The 16,623-nt window shown below is 47.3% G+C and overlaps 1 protein-coding gene across 3 annotated transcripts in view; it reads left to right on the forward strand.

Moving 5' to 3' along the window:
- The first annotated feature begins 2,021 nt into the window (after positions 1 to 2,021).
- The window catches only part of acox1 (acyl-CoA oxidase 1, palmitoyl), an 80,815-nt gene continuing 66,213 nt past the window's right edge, over positions 2,022 to 16,623 (forward strand). For 2 of the 3 annotated variants that reach the window (XM_070857469.1, XM_070857468.1), the window contains exons 1-2: positions 2,022 to 2,208; positions 10,019 to 10,178. In XM_070857469.1, the coding sequence (XP_070713570.1) occupies positions 2,100 to 2,208; positions 10,019 to 10,178 (269 nt within the window). In that variant the 5' untranslated portion in view covers positions 2,022 to 2,099. Of the gene's footprint in view, positions 2,209 to 5,452; positions 5,502 to 10,018; positions 10,179 to 16,623 lie in introns of those variants that run through there. The other variant, XM_070857470.1, reaches the window with a different exon arrangement.

Below are 16,623 nucleotides of genomic sequence, written 5' to 3' on the forward strand. Positions count from 1 at the left end.
GCCTGTAATGATGACATTATGATCCATGTAAACGTTTAGTATTGGCCTGTGATACTTCGTCATATGGAATTGGTTGCGTACTCCAACAAGCTAATGAGTCGGGTGAACTTCAACTCGTCGCGCATGTTTCAAAAAGTTTGTCTAAAGCAGAAAGAGCCTACAGCATGGTAGAGAAAGAATCATTAGCCTGTGTGTATGGGGTAAAAAAGATGCATCTGTACCTGTTTGGTCTTAGGTTTGAACCGGAGATAGATCACAAGCCACTCATTTCACTGTTCTCTGAAAACAAAGCTATCAATACCAATGCTTCATCCCTCATCCAGAGGTAGGCACTGACATTAACTGCCTATGATTATGTCATTCGCCATAGACCTAGCACCGAGAATTGTGCCGATGCTTTGAGCCGTCTGCCGTTACGCACACCGGAGGTGGAAACACCACAACCGGTGGACCTATTGTTAGTTATGGATGCTTTTGAGAGTGAAGGAACCCCTGTCACGGCTCAACAAGTTAAGACCTGGACCAGCCAGGACCCGATTTTATTGGTGGTGAAGAGTTGCATCCTCAAAGATGATTGGTCTGCCATACCCAAGCAAATGTGTGAGGAGACCAAATCTTATCTTCGTCGCAAAGACGAATTGTCTATTCAGTCGGATTGTATACTGTGGGGCAATCGTGTTGTTATGCCCAAGAAAGGGAGAGAGAAATTTGTACATGAGCTACATAGCACACATCCCGGCATTGTAATGATGAAAGCCATCACCAGGTCTCATGTATGATGGCCGGGAATTGACTTTGAGCTGGAATTATGTGTGCATCAGTGCAACACTTGCATGCAGTTCAGCAAAGCACCAGCGGAATCACCGCTGAGTCTGTGGTTGTGGCCGAGGATCCACATAGTCCAGGATCCACAGAGACTTTGCAGGTCCCTTCCTGGGGAAGATGTTTTTAGTTGTGGTGGATGCATATTCCAAGTGGATAGAGTGTATAATCATGTCATCCAGCACATCCACAGCTACCATTGAGAATCTCAGTGTTATATTCGCGGCACATGGTCTGCCTGACATCGTTGTTAGCGACAACGGATCGTGCTTCACCAGTCAGGAGTTTCAAGGTTTCATGAAACTCAATGGTATCAAACATGTAAGGTCAGCACCGTTCAAACCTGCATGGGCAAGCAGAACGTGCTGTCAAAATCATAAAGCAGAGTATGAAGTGAGTAACCCAAGGGTCACTGCAGACCCGCCTGTCATGCATGTTGCTTAGTTACAGGACAAGACCACACATGCTTACTGGGGCCTCGCCTGCTGAACTAATGAGGTCTTAAGACCAAGCTATCTCTTGTACACCCTGACTTGAATAATCATGTTGAATATCGAAGACAAAGTCAGCAAGGGTATCACAACCGCGCAGCTGTGTCACGCGTTATTTCTGTAAGTGATCCTGTATATGTTCTGAATTATGGGCAGGGTCCCAAGTGGATCCCTGGTACTGTCATGGTCAAGGAGGGCAACAGAGTATTTATTGTCAAGCTCAAAAATGGGCAAACATGCAGGAAACATATGGATCAGACAAAGCTGCGGCACACAGATGAACCGGAAGAGTCAGAGGAAGAGACAATCGACGACCAACCAACCTACCCCCAGTCATCAGAGGACTCAACGGTCATCAGTGAATTGGGACTTTCAATCACTGACGTGCTCAATGAAAATGGACTTTCAATCCCTGACATGGCCATTGCCACTCCCACCAGGTCAGCCATCCAGCCACCAGTCTCAATAGACTCTGAACACTCACCCAAGGCTGGAGTTGAACTGAAACCGTCAACCCGGGAGTGTAAAACTCCGGACCGTCTCAATTTGTAAAAGACTGTGTTAATATCTCAGAGGGGGATATTATCATGTATGTGCTTTTGGGATCACTAGCTACTAGATGGCGTCACTGTTGGATGCCATTGAGCTGCACGCACGTGTCCCTTTAAGCCGTGCTGTGGTCCCCACCCTCTCGGGGGCGGACATTGCCCCTTTAAGCGGCGCGGCGCGGCGGCCCCGCTCTGCCCCCGGTGTGTGCCGGGAGCCGCCAGCCAGAGTGCTGCCGCCATGAACCCGGACCTGTGCCGCGAGCGCGAATCGGCCACTTTCCACACCGAGGCCCTCACTCACATCCTGGATGGCGGCGCCGAGAAAACCCGGCGGCGCAGGGAGATCGGTGAGAGCCCCCGCGGAGAGGGAGAGGGAGAGGCTGTGGGCCCGCTCCCGGTCCCGGGCCGCTGTCAGGTTAATCGCGGCTGCCTAGCAACGGCTGAAGCGGGGGCAGGGGGGTGGGGGTGAGGAGCAAGAACAGGGGGTGAAGGGCAAAGGGTAGAGGGATACAGGTTTTGGGGTGTATGTGAGGGGCAGGGAGTGAGAGAGAGAAGGGGGTGAGGGTGAAGGGGTGAGGAGAAAGGGCAAGGGGTGGTGGGTGAAGAGTATGGGGGTGAGGGGCAGAGGGGTGGTGGGGCAGAGGGTGAGGGGCAGAGGGGTGGTGGGTGAAGAGTATGGGGGTGAAGGGGTGAGGGGCAGAGGGATGGTGGGGCAGGGAGTGAGGGGCAGATGGGTGGGAGTGAGATTAGAGGGATACAGGTTGTGGGGTGGTATGTGAGTGGCAGGGGTGGGGTGTATGGGTGACAGGCAGGATGGAGCGTGGTGTTGAACCTGCGTTGCTGTAAAGACGACTGGAGGTTGATTGCATCGTCCCTTTCTGCTTGCCTCTCCACTCCTCACTTCACCATCGCATGACCATGTATCAGCCAAGGAGCTGTTGATAACGTGAGCTCAGACAGTGGATGTTAGATCATAATCTATTCAACCATGTCTTCACCAGATATCCCATAGACACACTGTCCTTACCACCCCACTCCCCATTCGTAGAGTGCCAAGGTCAGCTGTAGTCCCCGCCATCACTGTCACTGCCTTTGACAAGTGCACTCTGTATTCAAGTCCTTGTACAAGTAAAGAAAGAATTTGCATTCATATAGCATCTTTCAGAATGCCCCAAAGTGCTTCTAATCGCTGTTGTAATGTAGGAAACGTGGCAACCAATTGTGCATAGAATGATCCCATAAACAGCAATGAGTTAAAGGACTGGATCATTTGCTTTAGCTATTGGTCCTCTCTGATTGGGGTGACACTGTAGGAGGAATGGTGTTCGTAACGGAATCTGTAACCAGCCTGAATGAATATCTGTGTATTTCTGTGCCATCTAATACTTCTGCAGTGAGAAGAAATCTCCGCTCCCCGCCTGTGCTTCTGTGTTTGTCTTCTCTCTCTTCTCGCTGACTTTGCGTTGTGGCCAGTAGCCAGCGCATTCCCTCCCACCACTCTCTCGATTGTCGAGGGACACTCCCATGCATCTGTCTGCCAAAATTTCAACGAATCTTTAAATTTGAAAGACTCTTTGGGAAGAGTGATTGGAGGTAGACTGGTCCGAGGAGGGATGGGAGCCTGGCGACAATCACTGGGACATGACTTGTATATGAAGTGATGTATCTTATAGCTATACAGATGCACTTTTATTTAGAGCCTTGATTTGACCACACAGCACTGTACTACGTTCTGGTCAGTATATTACAAAAAGGATAAAGAGGCTCTGGAGAAGATGCAGCGATGATACTAGAATTGAGATGCTATAACGATCAGGAAGGAATGAACAGGCTGGTGCTCTTTTCTCTAGCCAAAGGGAAGGCTGGGGGTTCGATAGGGTAGATGTAGAGAAGATGTTTCCACTTGTGGGGGAGCACAGAACCAGGGGCCATCAATATAAGATAGTCACTAAGGAATTCAGGAGAAACTTTACTCAGAAAGGTAAGAATGTGGAACTTGCTGCCACAGGGAGCAGTTGAGGTGAATATTCTAGATGCATTGAAGGGGAAGCTAGATAAACCAATGAGGGACAAGGGAATAGAAGGATGAGATGAACTAGGGTGGGAGGAGGCTCGTGTGGAGCATAACAACCAGCAATATAGGTCTGTTGGGACAAATGGCCTGTTACTGTGCTGTAAATTCTGCTGTCTCAATGCAGGTTACATTCCAGTCTTGCATGTAGAGATCAGAACATTTGTCATGTATATTTTTAATCAAGACTGCCTCTATTTAATGGGTCCTTATGAAAATAAGAAATAGGAGCAGGCCATTTGGCCCCTCGAGCCTGCTCCGCCATTCAATAAGATCATGGCTGATCTGATCTTGGCCTCAACTCCACTTTCCTGTCCACTCCCCATAACCCTTGACTTCCCTGTAGTTTAAAAATCTGTCTCTCTCCACCTTAAATATATTCAATGACCCAGCCTCCACGGCTCTCTGGGGTAGAGAATTGGGGCTGGTTTTACTGTGTAATGATTCGTTGCTTCGTTTTGCTAGACTGAACAATTTTTGTGTTCTGCAACGTGGCAGGGGGCATTGAGAGTCAACCACGCTGAGTGTGACACGAGTGACGTGTGGGCCAGATTGGGTTGGAGCAGTAGGTTCCCTTCCCTTCCCTTCCCTGAAGGACATCGGTGACCCAGTTGGGTATTTGACAACAATCTGGCCCCTTTCATGGTCTGTTTTTTGGTCACAAATGACCAAATTTATTGAATTCATTTTGACTTTATTTTTGTCGCGGTGGAGTTGGAGCTCAGGACCTCGGTGTTGCCAGTCCAGCACCATAACCACCAGGCTCCTTGCACCTGAGCCGCTTTAACCAAATTATTTTCGGGACTCCCAGCGTGACATTGAAACACTTACAACCTAATCTCAAATGCTGTTGAAATTGTGGAACTGTTTTGCTACATATTTAAACCCAATTTCACGAGGGCTTCTTATTCAGTTAAAGATAAACTCCCTGGCACAGAACAGTTGGGGAAAACATTATTGTATAAAACACCATTTTAGGACAAAAGTCTGGACTCCCATCCTGTCCGGCAGGTGCCAACACCTTGTAGGCCCCAGGGCCTTGCCCAAGTGATGAGGTGCCTGTGTGAGCTTTTGAACGGTGTGGAGCCCAATTCTGATCACACACATCACTCACAGACAGGTAGTTTCAGCAAGGTATTGATCGGGAGCAGGAACTGTGTGTTTCTCTCTGCCCTCCCGCCCCTACCCCTAACCCAGCTCAGTATGGCCCAAGCCAGTTATAACTCCTGTCGGGTAGTGGTGGGGTGGAATGGACCCCGGGGTCATGATCTGTGTGGTCCAGCGTCTCCGTCACTGTTGTATAAATAAGGTGGGACTAATGCCACCACAGGCACTTGCCTCTACTGTACCAGGTGGGTGTCAAAGGGGCCTCTGGAGGACAAATGCCACTATACCAAATATAAACAGTGGCTTTCAGTGATGCTGGTTGGTAGTGGCAGTCAGTATTCTAACTAAGGGCCTGTTTTTCTTCCTTTTTATTTTGCGTTGCTGACCTGTGCAATCAATCCCCGCACCCTCCTGAGTCCCTCCCCCGGACATCAACCATAGGACTGAGGCTGGAAGTTTCAGGTCAGAATCACACCGGCGCTCCAGTACAGTTGCATTATTGTGAACAGTAGGTTAAGAAACATAGAAACATAGAAAATAGGTGCAGGAGTAGGCCATTCGACCCTTCTAGCCTGCACTGCCATTCAATGAGTTCATGGCTGAACATGCAACTTTAGTACCCCATTCCTGCTTTCTCGCCATACCCCTTGATCCCCCTAGTAGTAAGGACTTCATCTAACTCCTTTTTGAATATATTTAGTATAGTTCACTTGTATTGTGCTGGTGACACAGGGTTCCCTCGAGTGCAAGGCAGCTGGCTGCAATATTAAGTTGCCTGGACGTAAAGAAAGAGAGAATTTCATTTATATAGCGCCTTTCACGACCTCAGGACATCCCAAAGTGTTTTATAGCCAATGAAGTACTTTTTGAAGTAGTCACTGTTGTAATGTAGGAAACGCAGCAGCCAATTTGTGCACAACAGGATCCCAAATATCGGCCAGGACATCGAGTAGAACTCCCCGCTCTTATGATCCTTTAGTCCGCCTGAGAGAGCAGACAGGACCTTGGTTTAATGTCTCATCTGAAAGATGGCACCTCCGACAGTACAACACTCCCTCAGGACTGCACTGACGTGTCAGCCTGGATTTTATGCTCAACTCTCTGGAGTGGGCCTTGAATTCTCAACCTCCTGATTCAGAGACAAGATGCTACCAACTGAGCCACGGCTGACAAATATGCAACCAGTCCATAAAGAGAGTTTGAGAGGTTTGAGTACAGACCCTTCCAACAGAACTGAAAGGCTAGAAGGCTCCCTCGTGCCAAACACATAAAAAGGGGAGGAAATAACAGTCACACAGAAGTTAAAGGAAAGAGTGCCGTGAACTGCTTATAGAAACGCAGAAAGCTGGTAGATGTTATACAGGATCCACCGTGAGGCAGTATAAGAGCAAAGTTGTGAAAATAGGCACGATATGAGGCTTGGGGAGAGATTAAGAAAACCCCACAGAGTTGATGGTCGATGGTGAAACACAGTGGGTCCCTCTCCACCCAGTAAAAAATACCAGGGCACAGTCCCCCCACCCTTTCTGCTAGGCGCTGTTCTGAGAAGCGCCTGCACCCAAAATGCCAAACAGCCTCGCTACCCTCCCCCCGGATGCCAGCAAGGCCGATCTCAAGCCGCCCCCCCCCTGTACCCGCCGTTTAGGGGGAAAAAAACTGTGGGGACAGTAAAGGGCTGAAGTCACTAAATGAAGTGTTTGGGCCGGAGAGCTGCGGAGTGCCCCAGAGAGAGAGCGAGAGCGAGTGAGAAAAAAGCTGGTGTTCCAATATACTTGCATTGGAGGCAGTTCAGAGAAGGTTCATGAGGTTGATTCCTGAGATGAAGGGGTTGTCTTGTGAAGAAAGGTTGAATAGGTTGGGCCTATACTCATTGGAGTTTAGAAAAATGAGAGGTGATCTGATTGAAACATGTAAGATTCTGAGGGGGCTTGACAGGGTAGGTGCAGAGAGGATGTTTTCCCTCATGGGGAAATCTAGAACTAGGGAGCATGGTCTCAGAATAAGGGGTCTCCCGTTTAAAACAGAAATGAGGAGAAATTTCTTCTCAGAAGGTTGTAAATCTGTGGAATTCTCTGCCCCAGAGAGCTGTGGAGGCTGGGCCATTGAATGTATTTAAGGTGGAGATAGACAGATTTTTTGAACGATAAGGGAGTTGAGGGTTATGGGTACCGGGCAGGGAAGTGGAGTTAAGGCCAAGACCAGATCAGCTGTGATCTTAGTGAATGGTGGAGCAGGCTTGGGGGGGCTGAATGGTCTACTCCTGCTCCTATTTCTTATGTTATGTTATGTTCCTGGAACTTGTGGTGCCAAAGGTGGAGTGGTAAGGATGAGGATCGGGGGGGTTGAAGTCGACAGCGATCCAAAGGGAGCTCACATTTGCGGACACTTCACCAGCGAGTTTTCTGGATTTTCCCCTCTCCTCCCCTACCCTTATTTGATTTTAGTAATCCCTATTTCCTCCGTGTTGTTCAGCATTGCAGTGCCAAAACCAGTGCTTGTCACCTGCTCCAGTCTATTAGGAATTCAATAGAAATGGGGACAGGGACGATTAAGGACAAATAGGTGCTTTCTGGGGGGATGGAAGGAAGTTGTGTATGGATTGGTGCATAGAGGGCGGAGTAGAGTTACATGGTATTTTACAGCACAGAAACAGGCCATTCGACCTATGCCCATGTTTATGCTCCACACAAGCCTCCTCCCACCTTACTTCATCTCGTCCTGACAGCGTATCCTATTCCTTTCTCCCTCATGTGTTTACCTAGTTTTCCCCTTAAATCCATCTATGATATTTGCCTCTTCCACATTTGTGCATTCCACATTCTCACCACTCTCTCTGAGTAAAGAAGTTTCTCCTGAATTAATTATTGGATTTAATGACTATTTCTGGCCCCTAGTTTTGGACTCCCCACAAATGGAAACAACTTCTCCAGTCTACATCTACCCTATCAAATCCTTGCATCATTTTTGAAGACCTCCTATCAGGTCACACCTCAGTTTTCTCTTTTCTAAAATAAAGAGCTCCAGTCTGTTCAGTGTTTCCTGATAGGTACAACATCTCAGTTCTGGTATCATTCTCGTAAATCTTTTTTGCATCTTCTCCAGTGTCGCTATATCCTTTTCATAATATGGAGACCAGAACTCTGCACACTACTCTGTGTGGTTAGATGTTCTATAACATTTTAACATAATTTCTCTACTTTTGAATTCTATTCCACTGGAAATGGATGGATTGAGAACTGGTTGTCAGACAGGAAGCAAAGAGTAGGAGTAAATGGGGACTTTTCAGAATGGCAGGCAGTGACTAGTGGGGTACTGCAAGGTTCTGTGCTGGGGCCCCAGCTGTTTACACTGTACATTAATGATTTAGACGAGGGGATTAAATGTCGTATCTCCAAATTTGCGGATGACACTAAGTTGGGTGGCAGTGTGAGCTGCGAGGAGGATGCTATGAGGCTGCAGAGCGACTTGGATAGGTTAGGTGAGTGGGCAAATGCATGGCAGATGAAGTATAATGTGGATAAATGTGAGATTATCCACTTTGGTGGTAAAAACAGAGAGACAGACTATTATCTGAATGGTGACAGATTAGGAAAAGGGGAGGTGCAACGAGACCTGGGTGTCATGGTACATCAGTCATTGAAGGTTGGCATGCAGGTACAGCAGGCGGTTAAGAAAGCAAATGGCATGTTGGCCTTTATAGCGAGGGGATTTGAGTACAGGGGCAGGGAGGTGTTGCTACAGTTGTACAGGACCTTGGTGAGGCCACACCTGGAGTATTGTGTACAGTTTTGGTCTCCTAACCTGAGAAGGACATTCTTGCTATTGAGGGAGTGCAGCGAAGGTTCATCAGACTGATTCCCGGGATGGCGGGACTGACCTATCAAGAAAGACTGGATCAACTGGGCTTGTATTCACTGGAGTTCAGAAGAATGAGAGGGGACCTCATGGAAACGTTTAAAATTCTGATGGGTTTAGACAGGTTAGATGCAGGAAGAATGTTCCCAATGTTGGGGAAGTCCAGAACCAGGGGTCACAGTCTAAGGATAAGGGGTAAGCCATTTAGGACCGAGATGAAGAGAAACTTCTTCACCCAGAGAGTGGTGAACCTGTGGAATTCTCTACCACAGAAAGTTGTTGAGGCCAATTCACTAAATATATTCAAAAAGGAGTTAGATGAAGTCCTTACTACTAGGGGGATCAAGGGGTATGGCGAGAAAGCAGGAATGGGGTACTGAAGTTGCATGTTCAGCCATGAACTCATTGAATGGCGGTGCAGGCTAGAAGGGCCGAATGGCCTACTCCTGCACTATTTTCTATGTTTCTAAATGAACCCCAGTGCTTTGGTAACCTGCATTGCTACTTTTAAAGATTTGTGTATCTGTAAGAAAGAAAGACTTGGAACATAAGAAACAGGAGTAGGCCATTTGGCCCCTTGAGCCTGCTCCGCCAATCTGATCTTGGCCTCAACTCCACTTCCCTGCCCTCTCCCCATAACCCTTGACTCCTTTATCGTTCAAAAATATGTCTATCTCCACTTTAAATATATTCAATGGTTGCATTTCTGTAGCGCCTTTCTCAACCATCGGATGTCTCAAAGTGCTTTACAGCCAATGAAGTACTTTTGGAGCATTGTCACTGTTGTAGTCACTGTACTCCTAGATCCCATTGCACCTCTACCCCATTTAGACTCTTATTTGCAAGGAGTAGGTGGGGACAATAAGCTTATTCAGGTTGGGTCATAAGTGTGCAGTCGGAGTACAGAAAAAGTTATAGACTGGGAACAGCTTCGGGATTTGTCAGGAATGTGGAGTGGGGATGAAGGAGCGTTGGCTGATTCCCGCTTTATAACACTCAACCCAGTGATGAGAACTCTTAACATTGAGCCATCGTGACCTGTGTTTGGCGAAGGGTATGATTGTGGGCCTCATTGGATTCTCTCTCGTGTGCCGATCACACTGCTCTTTCTCGTTCTATTTTAGAAGCCCTCGCGCTCAATGATCCCGAGCTCCAGCACGAAGACCTGAACTTCCTGTCCCGTAGCGAGCGCTATGGCGTGGCGGTGAAGAAGAGTTCGCTGATGGTGAGGAAGATCCGGGAGCATGCCATCTCCAACCCAGAGGAAATCATGTGGTTTAAGAGGTGTGTGCCGTGGGCAGCTTGTTGCTTCGGTTTGTGTGCCTACCCCCAACGTGTAGGGTGCGGTGGAAAGGGCCTGCTCTTGATAGTACTTGGCATTCCCTGGAAATCGAGGGGTGATCTGATCAAGGTGTTTAATACATTAAAAGGATTTGATAGGGTAGATATGGAGAATCAAGAACGAGGAGACAGAATTAGAGCTAGGCTGTTCAGGAGCAAAATCAGGAAGCCCGTTTTCCCCACAAAGGGTAGTGAAAATCTGGAACTCTCTCTCCCAAAAGGCTGTGGATGTAGGGGACAATTGGAGCTTTCAAGACTGAGAGTGATAAATTTTTTGGGGTAAGGGTATCCAGGGATAGGGAGCAAAGGCGGGTAAAGAGTGTTGAAGTACAGATCAGCCATAACAACATAAGAGATAGGTGCAGGCCCCTTGAGCCTGCTCCACCATTCAATAAGATCATGGCTGCTTTTCTACCTCAGCTCCCCTTCCCGCCCGATCCCCATATCCCTGAGAGTCCAAAAATGTATTGCTCTCTGTCTTGATTATACTTGACGACTGAGCCTCCACAGCTCTCTGGGGTAGAGAATTCCAAAGATTCACAACCCTCCGAGTGAAGACATTTCTCAACTCAGTCCTAAATACTAGCCCCTTATCTAATGATCCAATTGAATGGCTTGAGTGGTTGAATGGCCTACTCCGGTTCTTATGCTTGCCAAATTCTACCATTATGTTATGTAGAGCGATCCTTCGCCACTTGGAATCCTATGCAGCCTTCCACTTTATCAAGGGATTGGCACTGCCACCTTGAGTGCAGGACATCGCTGCAGGAGTTCCTCAGGGCAGTGACCCAGGCTCAACCATCTTCAGCTGCTTCATTAATGACATTCCCTCCATCATAAGATCAGAAGTGGGGATGTTCGTTGATGACTGCACAATGTTCAGCGCCATTCACAACTCCTCAGATAATGGTGCAGTCCATGCCCGCATACAGCAAGACCTGGACAACATTCAGGCTTGGGCTGATAAGTTTTTAAGTAACATTTGTGCCACACAAGTGCCAGGCAATGGCTATCTCCAACAAGCGAGAATCTAACCACCTCCTCTTGACATTCAATGACGTTACCATCGCCGAATCCCTTACTAACAACATCCTGGGGGTCACCATTGACCAGAAACTTAACTGGACCAGCCACATAAATACTGTGGCAACAAGAGCAGGTCAGAGGCTGGGTATTCTGCAGCGAGTGTCTCACCTCCTGACTCCCCAAAGCCTTTCCAACATCTACAAGGCACAAATCAGGAGTGTGATGGAATACTCCCCACTTGCCTGGAAAAGTGCAGCTCCAACAACACTCAAGAAGCTCGACACCATCCAAGACAAAGCAGCCCGCTTGACTGACACCCCATCCACCACCTTAAATGTTCACTCCCTCCACCACCGGCGTACCGTGGCTGCAGTGTGTAACATCTACAAGATGCACTGCAGCAACTCGCCAAGGCGTCTTTGGCAGCACCTCCCAAACCCACGACCTCTACTACCTAGAAAGACAAGGGCAGCAGGCGCATGGGAACATCATCACTTCCACGTTCCCCTCCAAGTCACACACCATCTTGATTTGGAAATATATCACCGTTCCTTCATCGCTGCTGGGTCAAAATCCTGGAACTCCCTCCCTAACACCACTTTGGGAGTACCTTCACCACACAGACTGCAGCGGTTCAAGAAGGCGACTCACCACCTTCTTAAGGGGCAGTTAGGGGTGGGCAATAAATGCTGGCCTTGCCAATGACGCCCACATCGCAGGAACGAATAAAATAAACAGCCATTTGTTGCTGTACCTGAGAGGTCGTGCTGGAACAAGTTGCCTCTCAAGGCCTGCTTGGCACACAGATGTATCTATAAGGTTGAAATGGGTGCTTGCTCTACAGTAGCAGTGCCTCCGAACCCCCTCCTACTCAGCGGGTTTTCTAAGCTGCCCATCAGATGGTAGTACTGCAGAGAATTCATTTCAGTTGATGGAAAATAATTGAAATGAGCCTCTGCAAATCTACTGCAATCAACCCTCCAGGTACAGCTGCACTGCGTTGTTGGAAAGGCTGCTGAAAAACGCACAGCTCTTGGCGTCTTCCCGAGTGCTTTCGAGCAGGATATCGATTGCTGCCTGTTTTTTAAATTTAATTACCCAAGGGCCCTCACGCCAATTGTAAGTCCTCTTAAAAGTGTCAGCTGTGGCTCAGTGGGTAGCACACTTGCCTCTGAGTCAGAAGGTTGTGGGTTCAAGTCCCACTTCAGGCACTCGAGCACAAATCTAGACCGACACTCCCAGTACAGTGCTGAGGGAGTGCTGCACTGTCAGAGGCACCGTCTTTCGGATGAGACATTAATCCGAGGCCCCGTCTGCCCTCTCAAGTGGCTGTAAAAGATCCCATGACACTATTTTAAAGAAGAGCAGGGGAGTTATCCCCGGTGTCCTGACCAATATTTATCCCTCAATCAACATAACATAAAAACAGATTATCTAGTCATTGTCACATTGCTGTTTGTGGGAGCTTGCTGTGTGCAAATTGGCTGCCGCATTTCCCACATTACAACAGTTACTACACTCCAAAAGTACTTCATTAGCTGCAATGGTGGTCGTGAAAGGTGCTATGTAAATGCAAGACTTTTCTTTCTTTTACTGCCACTCTGACTGAGGCCACCTAAGTTGGCGTAGACCAGGACTGGTACGTGGGACCTTTCGCAGGCTGCATGGCCCAGCAGCTTAAAATGTGCTGCGTTTACCTGCTGAGCCACTTGGGGAGGCCATGAAATATCTGCCATTGAAAACAAACCTGACACAGCATTACCTGTTAAAAATCTTATATGAGGGTAAGCATACAAGATCTGGGCAAACAATTTAAAACTACACTCTACTGTTCATTTAGAACTCTTTCATGCACAAATACATTTGAATTATCCAATTATTTAAATTAAGCAACTTGAATTAAAAGTGGACTGTATTAACGTCGAACATTTAGTTTAATAACATTTATATTGCTACTGAGATTTCTGAGTGGAATTGAATGTGACTGAATAATTGTAGATTGTGTTGAGTGCTGTGGGTGAATGTGGGAACATGATATAAAATATACTGTTCGCCGAGTTTCTCTAACCTGGGAGCAGAGCACAAACGGTTTATGCTTTGATATTTTGATTTTGAATGTTTTTATTGGTGCCATGCTTGTTAAGTACCTTGGGACACTTTGCTACAATAAATGTGCTATATAAACGTAAGTTGTTGTTGAAATCCAAAGGGTTAACTGCTGTTCTTGCAGTTCCAAGGCACGGTTAATTATTGATTAGGTTAATTATTGATTGAATTCAAAGTAACCCTGCATTCTGTAACATGTCAATGTTTTCTGTTCTATACTGAGTCATGGAGGTTGGCTGCACTCCAAACGCATCCTCTATAAACTGCTCCCAGTGCGAGAAATAGAGGTCTGATCGTGTCCTAACTCACACCCAGTCCTGCTCACCCATCACCCCTGTGCTCACTGACCTACATTGGCTCCCGGTCAAGCAACAACTCGATTTCAATATTTTCCTCCTTATTTTCAAATCCCTCCATGGCCTCGCCCCCTCCCTAGCTCTGTAATCTCCTCCAGCGACCCCCGCCCCCCGAGATGCCTGCGCTTCTCTAATTCTGCCCTCCTGAGCATCCCTGATTATAATCGCTCAACCGTTGGTGGCCGTGCCTTCTGTTACCTTGGCCCCAAGCTCTGGAACTCCCTGCCCAATCCTCTCCGCCTCTCTACCTCTCTTTCCTTCCTCAAGCCGCTCCTTAAAACTTACCTCCGTGACCATCACCGGCCCTAATTTCTTCTTGCGTGGTTCGGTATCAAATTGTTCTCGTATCATAGTCTTGTGATGCGCCTTGGGACGTTTCACTACGTTAAAGGTGCTATATAAATACAAGTTGTTGTTGTGTGTGAGGACTAGGCCTTACTGTTCATAAGGCAGTTCCTGTGTGGGGAGAAGGATTGACGTTCAGCTCCCTTTTAATAAGACCCAACTGTAAACGTGGCAGGCATTTCAACGCTGGCCTGTTCCTTTGTGTGAGCAGTCCCTTGCACATCTGGAAAAGTTGTAGCAAGGATTGAATTGAAAATTCAGCCAGGCAAATTGAGTGTTGGTTTCTGTGGCGTTGTCTGGTTTGTGAGTTCTCCTCCATAAACTAACTCGATTAGAGAAACCATCACAGGTAGGGGTTAAAGTAAGCATCGTGCATAAGAAAGTAAAATCCAGAGCCGAAATGGGCCAGTTAGTCCATTAAGCTCCCTTCATAAGAACATAAGAAATAGGAGCAGGATTAGGCCATTCGGCCTCTCGAGCCTGCTCTGCCATCCAATAAGATCATGGCTGATCTGATCTTGGGCTCAGCTCCACTTCCCCGCCCGCTCTGCATAACCCTTCTCTCCCGTGTCGTTCAAAAATCTGTCTATCTCCACCTTAAATATATTCACTGACCCAGCCTCCGCAGCTCTCTGGGGCAGAGAATTCCACAGATTTACAACCCTCAGAGAAGAAATTCCTCCTCATCTCAGTTCTAAATGGGCAGCCCCTTATTCTGAAACTATGCCCCCGAGTTCTAGATTCCCCCATGAGTGGAAACATCCTCTCTGCATTTACCTTGTCGAGCCCCCTCAGTACTTGTATGTTCCAACTAGGATCCCATGGATCATTGTTCTAACAGGCGCACTCCTACATTACATGTTGATCCCATATTGTAGGGAACAATTGCTTTCTTCCCTACCTCCCCTTGAATGAAAATGAATCAAGCAGTGTTGTTGAGTATCTCTACGACCCTTAATCACACTTCTAGCACTGCAATGTTACCTCTGACCATACTTGAAAGAGACTGATTAAAAACGAACCTGAACATTTGAACTGCTAAGTTATTGACCTCACCTGTCCTTCTCTCTGAAATCTCTTCCAGCCCTATAATCACCCTAGATCTCTGCGCTCCACCTATTCTGGACTTTTGAACATCCCCAATTTTAAATGCTCCACCATTGGCCTCCGTGCCTTCAGCTGCCTGGGTCCTAAGCTCTGGAACGCCCTCCCTAAACTTCTCTGTCTCTCCACTTATCTCTCCTGTAAGACGCTCCTTAAAACCAATCTCATCGATCAGGCTTTTGGCCATCTGCCCTACCATCTCCTTATATGGCTCGGTGTCAAATTTCTTTTTTGATAATACTCCTGTGGAGCGCCTTGGGGTGTTTTATTACGTTAAAGGTGTTACATAAACATAAGTTGTTGACTGTAAACATAAAAGATCTCGGAAGTAATTTAAAATAATAGTCTACTGGTAATTCAAAGTCCTTTAACGCACTCATTTTTGGAAGTGATCGGAAGGCCCATCACCCCTGTGCTCGCTAACCTGCATTACCTCCACCCACATCTCAAATTTAAAATTCTCCATAGCCTCGCCCCACCCCTCTCTGCAACTTCCTCAAGTCCTGCAATCCTCCGAGAACTATGTGTTCCTTCAATTCTAGCCTCTCCTGCATACTCGGCGTCCTTCGCCCCACCTTTGGCGGCCGTGCCTCCAGCTCACTCGGCCCCAAGCTCTGGAACTCCCTCGCTGAACCTCTCTATCTCTCCACCTCTCTCTGCTCCTTTAAGACGCTTCTTAAAACCTACCTCTTTGACCAAACTTTTGGTCACCTAATGTCTCCTCCTTTGGGTCGGTGGCAATTTTTGTCTGATTACGCTCCTGTGAAGCACCTTGGGATGTTTCACTATGTTAAAGGCGCTATAGAAATGCAAGTTGTTAACTGCAGTTTTAAAAAAACAGTCTAATTATCGTCATCGTCACATTCAGTATAAATGATAGTAAAAGTAACTGATGAATCTGAATCTCACAATTTCACAGCCTAATCTTATTTTCAAGATTACAGCATGCACTTCGCAGAGCTTGAAATGCAAGGCATCATCCAGGTTCAGGCTTTAAATTACTTTAATTACAGATACCTGCAAATTTCCCTCCGTTACTATATATCGGCATTCCTTCATTGTCACTGGGTCAAAATCCTGGCATTCCCCCCCCCCCCCCCAACAGCTCCTTCACCACACGGACTGCAGCGGTTCAAGAAGGCGGCTCACCACCACCTTCTCGAGGGTGAATAGGGATGTGCAATAAATGCTGGCCCTGCCAGCGATGCCCACATCCTGGAACGAATAAAAGAAAATATAACTGCTTTCATGCAATAGGAGTGTCGAACAGTTTGGTTGGTTTTGCACTGATTGATTAGGGTTTTGTGAAGTTGTTTTGGCTTGGCCATCTTGAAATCTTCACCGCCATTTTCACCTCCCAACATCAAAGCCCTCACTTAGGTGTTTGATCTAACTGCCTGAAAGTATTACAACTGAACAGCACTGCAGGGAATTGGCCCATCATAGCAAAT

This window comes from Pristiophorus japonicus, chromosome 16 (assembly GCF_044704955.1).
Source record: "Pristiophorus japonicus isolate sPriJap1 chromosome 16, sPriJap1.hap1, whole genome shotgun sequence".
NCBI classification, from domain to species: domain Eukaryota; kingdom Metazoa; phylum Chordata; class Chondrichthyes; family Pristiophoridae; genus Pristiophorus; species Pristiophorus japonicus.